Source organism: Lingula anatina, chromosome 4 (genome assembly GCF_051362555.1).
Source record: "Lingula anatina isolate TDL-2025a chromosome 4, LinAna3.0, whole genome shotgun sequence".
NCBI classification, from domain to species: Eukaryota; Metazoa; Brachiopoda; class Lingulata; order Lingulida; family Lingulidae; genus Lingula; species Lingula anatina.
In genome coordinates this window covers 29,981,348-29,992,747 of record NC_141770.1, presented here as the reverse complement: position 1 = coordinate 29,992,747, position 11,400 = coordinate 29,981,348, and the positions used below count along the sequence as shown (strand labels likewise).

The 11,400-nt window shown below is 38.2% G+C and overlaps 1 protein-coding gene and 1 long non-coding RNA gene across 2 annotated transcripts in view; both read right to left on the bottom strand.

Annotated features, from left to right (window-relative positions):
• Nucleotides 1–2,011: 2,011 nt before the first annotated feature.
• Nucleotides 2,012–11,400, bottom strand: part of LOC106168060 (homocysteine-responsive endoplasmic reticulum-resident ubiquitin-like domain member 2 protein) — a 10,947-nt gene continuing 1,558 nt past the window's right edge. Inside the window, exons 3-9 of the mRNA XM_087011304.1 lie at nt 10,601–10,678; nt 8,948–9,052; nt 7,739–7,893; nt 7,335–7,502; nt 6,850–7,164; nt 6,241–6,364; nt 2,012–3,637 (exon numbers count right to left, since the gene is read on the bottom strand). Coding sequence (XP_086867430.1) covers nt 3,461–3,637; nt 6,241–6,364; nt 6,850–7,164; nt 7,335–7,502; nt 7,739–7,893; nt 8,948–9,052; nt 10,601–10,678 — 1,122 coding nt within the window. The 3' untranslated portion in view covers nt 2,012–3,460. The remainder of the gene's footprint in view (nt 3,638–6,240; nt 6,365–6,849; nt 7,165–7,334; nt 7,503–7,738; nt 7,894–8,947; nt 9,053–10,600; nt 10,679–11,400) is intronic.
• Nucleotides 3,644–6,234, bottom strand: LOC147762743 (uncharacterized). The gene is made up of 3 exons (XR_015333933.1): nt 5,733–6,234; nt 4,311–5,653; nt 3,644–4,231 (listed from the first exon to the last, which is right to left on the bottom strand). It is a non-coding gene; the product is annotated as an uncharacterized LOC147762743 (long non-coding RNA).

Sequence of the window (11,400 nt, the reverse complement as noted above, 5' to 3'; positions counted from 1 at the left end):
CAGTCTCACCCACTAAGTTACAGGTGTACAATGTTGTAGAGCAGTGTCACCCACTAAGTTTCAGGTGTACAATGTTGTGTAGAGCAGTGTCACCCACTAAGTTTCAGGTGTACAATGTTGTGTAGAGCAGTCTCACCCACTAAGTTTCAGGTGTACAATGTTGTGTAGAGCAGTGTCACCCACTAAGTTTCAGGTGTACAATGTTGTGTAGAGCAGTGTCACCCACTAAGTTTCAGGTGTACAATGTTGTAGAGCAGTCTCACCCACTAAGTTTCAGGTGTACAATGTTGTAGAGCAGTGTCACCCACTAAGTTTCAGGTGTACAATGTTGTAGAGCGGTGTCACTAAGTTTCAGGTGTACAATGTTGTAGAGCAGTGTCATCCACTAAGTTTCAGGTGTACAATGTTTTAGAGCAGTGTCACCCACTAAGTTTCAGGTGTACAATGTTTTAGAGCAGTGTCACCCACTAAGTTTCAGGTGTACAATGTTGTAGAGCAGTGTCACTAAGTTTCAGGTGTACAATGTTGTAGAGCAGTGTCATCCACTAAGTTTCAGGTGTACAAAGTTGTAGAGCAGTGTCACCCAGTAAGTTTCAGGTGTACAATGTTGTAGAGCAGTGTCACCCACTAAGTTTCAGGTGTACAATGTTGTAGAGCAGTGTCATCCACTAAGTTTCAGGTGTACAATGTTGTAGAGCAGTGTCACCCAGTAAGTTTCAGGTGTACAATGTTGTAGAGCAGTGTCACCCACTAAGTTTCAGGTGTACAATGTTGTAGAGCAGTGTCACCCACTAAGTTTCAGGTGTACAATGTTGTAGAGCAGTGTCACTAAGTTTCAGGTGTACAATGTTGTAGAGCAGTGTCATCCACTAAGTTTCAGGTGTACAAAGTTGTAGAGCAGTGTCACCCAGTAAGTTTCAGGTGTACAATGTTGTAGAGCAGTGTCACCCACTAAGTTTCAGGTGTACAATGTTGTAGAGCAGTGTCACCCACTAAGTTTCAGGTGTACAATGTTGTAGAGCAGTGTCATCCACTAAGTTTCAGGTGTACAATGTTGTAGAGCAGTGTCATCCACTAAGTTTCAGGTGTACAAAGTTGTAGAGCAGTGTCACCCAGTAAGTTTCAGGTGTACAATGTTGTAGAGCAGTGTCACCCACTAAGTTTCAGGTGTACAATGTTGTAGAGCAGTGTCACCCACTAAGTTTCAGGTGTACAATGTTGTAGAGCAGTGTCATCCACTAAGTTTCAGGTGTACAATGTTGTAGAGCAGTGTCACCCAGTAAGTTTCAGGTGTACAATGTTGTAGAGCAGTGTCACCCACTAAGTTTCAGGTGTACAATGTTGTAGAGCAGTGTCACCCACTAAGTTTCAGGTGTACAATGTTGTAGAGCAGTGTCACCCACTAAGTTTCAGGTGTACAATGTTGTAGAGCAGTGTCACTAAGTTTCAGGTGTACAATGTTGTAGAGCGGTGTCACTAAGTTTCAGGTGTACAATGTTGTAGAGCAGTGTCACCCACTAAGTTTCAGGTGTACAATGTTTTAGAGCAGTGTCACCCACTAAGTTTCAGGTGTACAATGTTGTAGAGCAGTGTCACCCACTAAGTTTCAGGTGTACAATGTTGTAGAGCAGTCTCACCCACTAAGTTTCAGGTGTACAATGTTGTAGAGCAGTGTCATCCACTAAGTTTCAGGTGTACAATGTTGTAGAGCAGTGTCACCCACTAAGTTTCAGGTGTACAATATTGTAGAGCAGTCTCACCCACCACACTACTACGCCTTGCGACATCCCAAGGAACATCACCATAAATTTGAGAACGTTGCCGGAGGTATCTAACATTTCATTTCCTCAGATATGACTTACAAGTATGTGTTTATCTTGATTTTAATTTTGAATTCACTATAAATTTGAGAAGTTTTCTTATACCTTAGGTTTACATGGTTAATTAGCCAACTTCATGCCACCTGCATGTAAAACCGTTTTTTTCTAGTCAAAGTTAAAGAACGTCGCCATAGGTATATAACATTTTATTTCCTCAAATATGACGTACAGATATGTGTTAATCTTGACCAGCAAAATATTATTTCTTTAAATTTGAATTTTAACAATTCACTGAAGTGCTGTTTTGCAATTTCAAAGCTGTTTTACTTCCTACTTATTCTTAAATGAACCTATGATCCAAGTGTAAAATATTACCAAGTACAGCACATCTCATCAAGTGTGGCCTCTGCTCACCTCTGACTCCTCTGCCACAAGATTCTCTTTTGGGGACATTATATCACATATGATAAACGTGGGTATATATATCTAATAAATTATCTTAACACCCGGGTATTTCCCTAGCCAGAATTTGTAAGCAAGTAGTAAACAGTGCAGTTTTCCAGACTATCTGCACCAGTAAAAGTTATTTTACAAAGATCTGCATGCAGTATCTTCCATTATCTTAAAACATACATACTAGTATGACATAAAGAACATCACAGTCATAGAACAATACTTTGGCAGAACAAACTATACCCCTTGAACCACAAACACAGGTTCCAGGTTTACAAGAGACCTAGTGACAACCCTTGTAGAAGCACCTTCTTCATTCCTGACGTTAAACAGTTCTCTTCTACTGGGAGCTTTCTATACAGAAGCATGTACACACGTGCAAAACTGGCCTGACTGTAGATGTTGCTGTACACATGTGCAAAACTGGCCTGACTGTAGATGTTGCTGTGCACATGTGCAAAACTGGCCTGACTGTAGATGTTGCTGTGCACATGTGCAAAACTGGCCTGACTGTAGATGTTGCTGTACACATGTTAACTGCTAGGAGGACATTCCTATAGCTGTTTACAACCAGTGAAGTTATCCTAGTTCAAGTTAACATTTCCTGGATGAAGATGATAAACAAATGAACCATTTTATAAATAAAGTGCAGATTACATTGAAGCCCCATAAATACAATATACCTTGTATGTAAGTTGATCAATGGCACTGGGACCCCAAGTGGGAAAGAGTAGAATTTGTAGTAGAATAGTTTAATACATTTCCTTAAATAGGTTATTTCAGAAACTACCGTTTTAAAGCTAGAAGATGTCAATGCCCACTATCACAGGAAAGGAAGTCAGACTATAATACTTATTCCAACACACATAAATGTTTCTACAGTTTTAGGTCTACTATTAACTAAATATTATGAAACACTTTGGCTTTGCTTCAATGAGCTCAGATAATTCTCAACAAGGCCTCTGTCTTAAGATTCCATGTTGCTCATTATAAATTGAACAGGCTCGTTTCTGAGAGGAAACTGTATGAATATTGCTCATAAAACTGTATAATCTTCAGAGGGCCAAATCTGCAACATCCAAGCACCATTTGTCTTTACATAATTGGTATTTGCAATTTTTTGTTTAAAAATGCGAACACAGCTTCGTATATTCCAGTTCAAATGCATGGTAAAGTTTGCAGTGTGTCTAGTTTAAATTCACTGCCTGTGGCTGCTGGGGTATCAGTGAGGAGAAGAAACCTGAAAGAAAATTCCACGCTATCTTCACAGGATGTGGTCTGGGGGGGACTTGGGGCTCAGCAGGCTCCTCTTGCTCTGTGCTGACATCTGGAAGCCTGTCTTCAGGGGGATCTTGGATTTCAGTCTGTAATAAAAATATTCATAAAAATAAGTAGGCACTCTTCTTAATCTTCTCTTTCAATTTGATCATAATGTCACATTGCTCATTCAACAGATATTCTATTTATCAGTCTTTATCTACATTTGTCTACCTTAATAATGAGACTTTGTATAGCTAAGCAGTTGATGACAACTTTAGTAAATTGGTGTAGAGACAAGGACTTTATACTGAATGTGAGCAAAACAAAAGAAATAACCGTTGCCTAATGGTAGACTACAGAAAACATCAGAACTGTGAAAGTCCCATAGAAATTAACGGCAAAACTGTCAAACGGGACTGTGATTATAAATTACTTGGTGTCCAACTGAACAACAGAGTAACCTGGAGTGATAACACCATGAAACTACTGAAAAAGACAAGAATATAAATTACTGGGTGTCCAACTGAACAACAGAGTAACCTGGAGTGATAACACCATGAAACTAGTGAAAAAGACAAGAATATAAATTACTGGGTGTCCAACTAAACAACAGAGTAACCTGGAGTGATAACACCATGAAACTAGTGAAAAAGACAAGAATATAAATTACTGGGTGTCCAACTAAACAACAGAGTAACCTGGAGTGATAACACCATGAAACTAGTGAAAAAGACAAGAATATAAATTACTGGGTGTCCAACTGAACAACAGAGTAACCTGGAGTGATAACACCATGAAACTACTGAAAAAGACAAGAATATAAATTACTGGGTGTCCAACTAAACAACAGAGTAACCTGGAGTGATAACACCATGAAACTACTGAAAAAGACAAGAATATAAATTACTGGGTGTCCAACTAAACAACAGAGTAACCTGGAGTGATAACACCATGAAACTACTGAAAAAGACAAGAATATAAATTACTGGGTGTCCAACTAAACAACAGAGTAACCTGGAGTGATAACACCATGAAACTACTGAAAAAGACAAGAATATAAATTACTTGGTGTCCAACTGAACAACAGAGTAACCTGGAGTGATAACACCATGAAACTAGTGAAAAAGACAAGAATATAAATTACTGGGTGTCCAACTGAACAACAGAGTAACCTGGAGTGATAACACCATGAAACTACTGAAAAAGACAAGAATATAAATTACTGGGTGTCCAACTGAACAACAGAGTAACCTGGAGTGATAACACCATGAAACTACTGAAAAAGACAAGAATATAAATTACTGGGTGTCCAACTGAACAACAGAGTAACCTGGAGTGATAACACCATGAAACTAGTGAAAAAGACAAGAATATAAATTACTGGGTGTCCAACTAAACAACAGAGTAACCTGGAGTGATAACACCATGAAACTACTGAAAAAGACAAGAATATAAATTACTGGGTGTCCAACTAAACAACAGAGTAACCTGGAGTGATAACACCATGAAACTACTGAAAAAGACAAGAATATAAATTACTGGGTGTCCAACTAAACAACAGAGTAACCTGGAGTGATAACACCATGAAACTACTGAAAAAGACAAGAATATAAATTACTGGGTGTCCAACTAAACAACAGAGTAACCTGGAGTGATAACACCATGAAACTACTGAAAAAGACAAGAATATAAATTACTGGGTGTCCAACTAAACAACAGAGTAACCTGGAGTGATAACACCATGAAACTACTGAAAAAGACAAGAATATAAATTACTGGGTGTCCAACTAAACAACAGAGTAACCTGGAGTGATAACACCATGAAACTACTGAAAAAGACAAGAATATAAATTACTGGGTGTCCAACTAAACAACAGAGTAACCTGGAGTGATAACACCATGAAACTACTGAAAAAGACAAGAATATAAATTACTGGGTGTCCAACTAAACAACAGAGTAACCTGGAGTGATAACACCATGAAACTACTGAAAAAGACAAGAACATAAATTACTGGGTGTCCAACTGAACAACAGAGTAACCTGGAGTGATAACACCATGAAACTACTGAAAAAGACAAGAATATAAATTACTGGGTGTCCAACTAAACAACAGAGTAACCTGGAGTGATAACACCATGAAACTAGTGAAAAAGACAAGAATATAAATTACTTGGTGTCCAACTGAACAACAGAGTAACCTGGAGTGATAACACCATGAAACTACTGAAAAAGACAAGAATATAAATTACTGGGTGTCCAACTAAACAACAGAGTAACCTGGAGTGATAACACCATGAAACTACTGAAAAAGACAAGAATATAAATTACTGGGTGTCCAACTAAACAACAGAGTAACCTGGAGTGATAACACCATGAAACTACTGAAAAAGACAAGAATATAAATTACTGGGTGTCCAACTAAACAACAGAGTAACCTGGAGTGATAACACCATGAAACTACTGAAAAAGACAAGAATATAAATTACTTGGTGTCCAACTGAACAACAGAGTAACCTGGAGTGATAACACCATGAAACTACTGAAAAAGGCAAGACAGCAAATGTACTTTTTTAGGAAACTAAAAGCTTTTAAAAGGATTGTGTCTTTTTTTAAAGAAACTTCTATAGGTGTGTTCCAGAAAGTATTTTAACTTACGCAGTAGCTGTTTGGTATGGGTGTGCAACTGTAGAGGATTAAAACACTTACTGGGTTATCCTGTGGCTGCTCCTGGCCTTGCTGTGGTTGCTGCTGCTGTTGCTGTTGTTGTTGGTGCTGTATGTTACCATTTCCGGCCTCTCGTCTCCTGGGTCTTAGCCACCCTGCCTCGTAACTGCAACAAATATTGTCAAAGCAAGTTACATCATATCACTGCCACTAAACCAGACCAAATACAACAACTATTGTCATAACAAGTTACATCATATCACTGCCACTAAACCACACCAAATACAACAACTATTGTGATAGCAAGTTACATCATATCAAATACAAGTTACATCAAATATTGTCAGTGGTACTCACTAGGACAGGACAAAGAACAGTGGTACTCACATATAGACTAAGATAAAGAACAGTGGTACTCACATATAGACTAAGATAAAGAACACTGGTACTCACATATAGACTAAGATAAAGAACACTGGTACTCACATATAGACTAAGATAAAGAACACTGGTACTCACATATAGACTAGGATAAAGAACGCTGGTACTCACATATAGACTAAGATAAAGAACACTGGTACTCACATATAGACTAAGATAAAGAACACTGGTACTCACATATAGACTAAGATAAAGAACACTGGTACTCACATATAGACCAGGACAAAGAAGCCTAGGACCATGAGGAATCTGCTCAATGTGGAGTAGAAGTAGACAATACTCAGGAGCACAGAGAATCTACTAAGTGTATACACCCAGTCTAGCCAGTCACGGTTCTCTTCCTCCTCTTCCTCCTGAAACATAGCGCCGCCCTGAGCGTTCATCACCAGGTTCTGGTTGTTATTGCCTTGTCTTTGGTTGTTAGCAGGGTGCTGATTGGCTGCTGCTGGGACATTGGCGTCAGGCGGTGGCATCGGTTGCGTCACACCCTGCGTAGGGGACTGAGGAACTCCACCCTGCTGCACTCTGTAAGTTAAATACTAGTTGAATTACACTTCTTTGGTTATGATTAAGGAACCAGATCTGCATTTAAAGTGATATATCCTGAAATAAATCAATATATTATGATGGACGCCTTTAAACTGTCATTATCTGATGTAATTCTGTGTGGATGCATAGATATGAATGTCACCTACAGTTGCATGTACTGAGCCATCTGCTGTGCATACAGCTGCTGCATTGCCATCAATTGCTGTGGACTGTAGGGGGCGCCTGCTGCATACTGCATCATCTGGTGTGGACTATAGGGGGCGCCTGCTGTCTGCTGCATCATCTGGTAGTAACTGGCATACATAGGGCTTGCACTGAAAACAAGACTAACTCTGTCACTACCAGTATCAGACAGATGTCAGCAAACCTTGTTATGCCTTCCACAAATCCTTGTTCATTTCATTTTGACATTCAAACAAACAAATACAGATAAAGAAATACCAATCTTTCCAGAACTGTAACCCAATTACATAATGTACCCAAATTTGTGGCCACAGAAATAATATATAATTCCTCTTCAAAACTTTAAAAGCCTCTCTCAGTGACCTACCCAAACATCTGTTGATAAGCTTCAGACTGTGACTGAGGGGTGGGGAGGTGTGACTGAGGGGTGGCGACTCCTCTGTGTCGTAGTCCACTCTGGTCTGGTGTGACTGACTGCTGGACACCTGACGACTGTGACACAATGTTCACACTGGGGGGACTCTATCAATAACAGATTAGGCTTCAACCGTTTTGATTTGAAAATAGGTTTAGCAACTGTTTTATCATGAATAAGCACATCTAACTACAGCCAACATAAAGAATAAAGTCCTCATCAAAGGCAAAAAATGACACTGGTCATGGAAAATTTTGAAGATGCAGTTCTTTAGCTATGTTTTTGCGACAGATTCATTTTGTTAATGCCTTGGCATGTCGACTTCATTTTATTCATATAAGAAACTAGAAGAAAAGGTTTGACCTTGTTACTGGCAATCCATGCTTCCTTTACATGTAACTTCAGATTTGTTTCAAGTTTGGTGTCAAGTGTGTTAGTCACATGACTTACCTGTGAAGTAGTTAACTTTGTTTCTTCCTTAGTGTCAGGTGTTAGTCACATGACTTACCTGTGAAGTAGTTAACTTTGTTTCTTCCTTAGTGTCAGGTGTTAGTCACGACTTACCTGTGAAGTAGTTAACTTTGTTTCTTCCTTAGTGTCAGTGTGTTAGTCACATGACTTACCTGTGAAGTAGTTAACTTTGTTTCTTCCTTAGTGTCAGGTGTTAGTCACATGACTTACCTGTGAAGTAGTTAACTTTGTTTCTTCCTTAGTGTCAGATGTGTTAGTCACATGACTTACCTGTGAAGTAGTCAACTTTGTTTCTTCCTTAGTGTCAGATGTGTTAGTCACATGACTTACCTGTGAAGTAGTCAACTTTGTTTCTTCCTTAGTGTCAGATGTGTTAGTCACATGACTTACCTGTGAAGTAGTTAACTTTGTTTCTTCCTTAGTGTCAGATGTGTTAGTCACATGACTTACCTGTGAAGTAGTCAACTTTGTTTCTTCCTTAGTGTCAGATGTGTTAGTCACATGACTTACCTGTGAAGTAGTCAACTTTGTTTCTTCCTTAGTGTCAGATGTGTTAGTCACATGACTTACCTGTGAAGTAGTCAACTTTGTTTCTTCCTTAGTGTCAGGTGTGTTAGTCACATGACTTACCTGTGAAGTAGTTAACTTTGTTTCTTCCTTAGTGTCAGGTGTGTTAGTCACATGACTTACCTGTGAAGTAGTTAACTTTGTTTCACTCTTAGCATCAGGTGTGTGCTGCGCACTTGATGAACAAACCAGGTGAACTGTGTGACATTGATGTTCCTTTTCTTCATACTGAAACACAACAGATGAGGTCAGTTGTTTATAAATATAATTGTGAACTGTGTGACATTGATGCTCCTTTTCTTCATACTGAAACACAACAGATGAGGTCAGTTGTTTATAAATATAATTGTGAACTGTGTGACATTGATGTTCCTTTTCTTCATACTGAAACACAACAGATGAGGTCAGTTGTTTATAAATATAATTGTGAACTGTGTGACATTGATGTTCCTTTTCTTCATACTGAAACACAACAGATGAGGTCAGTTGTTTATAAATATAATTGTGAACTGTGTGACATTGATGTTCCTTTTCTTCATACTGAAACACAACAGATGAGGCCAGTTGTTTATAAATATAATTGTGAACTGTGTGACATTGATGTTCCTTTTCTTCATACTGAAACACAACAGATGAGGCCAGTTGTTTATAAATATAATTGTGAACTGTGTGACATTGATGTTCCTTTTCTTCATACTGAAACACAACAGATGAGATCAGTTGTTTATAAATATAATTGTGAACTGTGTGACATTGATGTTCCTTTTCTTCATACTGAAACACAACAGATGAGGTCAGTTGTCTGGTTTAGAAATAAAACTGTCAGATGAAATGGAAGACTTCAGTGTTAACTGACAACTTGGAAGTAACAGGCAACAGGAGACCTCTTCAACAGGAAGTCAAGATTTCTATACTTGGAAGAGGCTCTGGAATTGTTTGGTTTTTATGACAGAAGTACATGATAGGAATTGACCTCAGTCCCAACATGTTGTCAGTATACTCCGACCGGATGGCTTTGTGGTTAGAGTGTCTGCCTCCGGAGCAGGAGGATGTGGGTTTGACCCCATCCGGTGACATACCAGTCCTTTATAAACAGTACCTGCTGTCTCCCTGCTTGGCAGTCAGCACTTAGGGGTTAAAGCAGGGGCCTGGTCAGGCAGAGAACGACATTGTAGGTTTGACAGTACTCAGCACTTCATGCGGCAGCAGGGCTGTATCCTCCCCAGTTAGGCGAGATCGTTTACACAGATTGTGAAGACCAGGTGTCTATTAGTATTTGTTATATATATGTAATGCACCAGCACATAACTGTAAAGTCTACTGAACATATCTATATGGAATTCAGACTTAAAATATATATATATACTATTATATTATTATTATACTCCAGTACAGTTACCACTTTTACACATAAGAATTTACACATCATCTTTTTTGCAAAGTGTCCCTAACCCTTTACAAGAAACCAAAAAAAAAAAAAAAATTATGATTGGGTGCACAGAATCAGTTTATGTTGTGACTGGGAGAACAGAGTCAGTTTATGTTGCAATTGGGTGCACAGAGTCAGTTTATAATGTGATAGGGTGCACAGAGTCAGTTTATAATGTAATTGGGTGCCCAGAGTCAGTTTATGTTGTGATAGGGTGCACAGTGTCAGTTTACGTTGTGATAGGGTGCACAGAGTCAGTTTACGTTGTGATAGGGTGCACAGAGTCAGTTTATGTTGTGATATGGTGCAGAGTCAGTTTACGTTGTGATATGGTGCACAAAGTTTACCTGTCTTATAACATCTCGGAGTGTCAAGTGGTCATGGAGAAGCTTTCCTGAGTATATTATCTTTTGCTGGTCCTCTTTCTGCAACAAGAAAATATTTATAATTCTAAATAATCATTTTTTCTTTATTTCTTCATTTTTTCATTTTTTTTTCAATTGTATTGATTCCTTACTGTTTGTCTGTAAACTACTTTACACAAAAAGAAATGAATGGATTTTGATGAAATTTTCAGAATAGGTCACAAATGGACCTCGGAAGAAATTATTACATTTTGTTGATGGTCTATTACTAGTAATTATTAGTTAATTAAGTCAAAAAGTAAGGAACTGATTTTATGAAATTTATAGGATACTGCAAAAACTTGAACATTTTGTCACTTGAATATTTAAAAATGCATATATCCTGCAAGACTTTCAAAATTATTGAGCGGCCCATATTCACAAAATTTTCGAAGTGAAAAAAAAAATCAGCAAAGGATCACCTTCCAATAAAATTTTCAAGGCTGACAAAAATTTCCATGTTTTTGCCGAAGTTCACAAAAGAAATAATTAGATTTTAGTGATGATCTATTAGTGAATGAATAACCATGATCCATCGATTAATAAATGATTATTTATAAGTTAATTTTTTTGTCTTGGCAGAGATCTGCACTCTCTGAATGCTTTTTAAGTCAACTTATAACCCATCTTACACCAAGGGGCACAAGTGATCTGGTTAGTGTAAGCAAGACCACAGGAGGGGACATAACAATAGCATTGTTCAACCTCCAACAAAGCTAATTTACCAATACAGGGATTTGTCC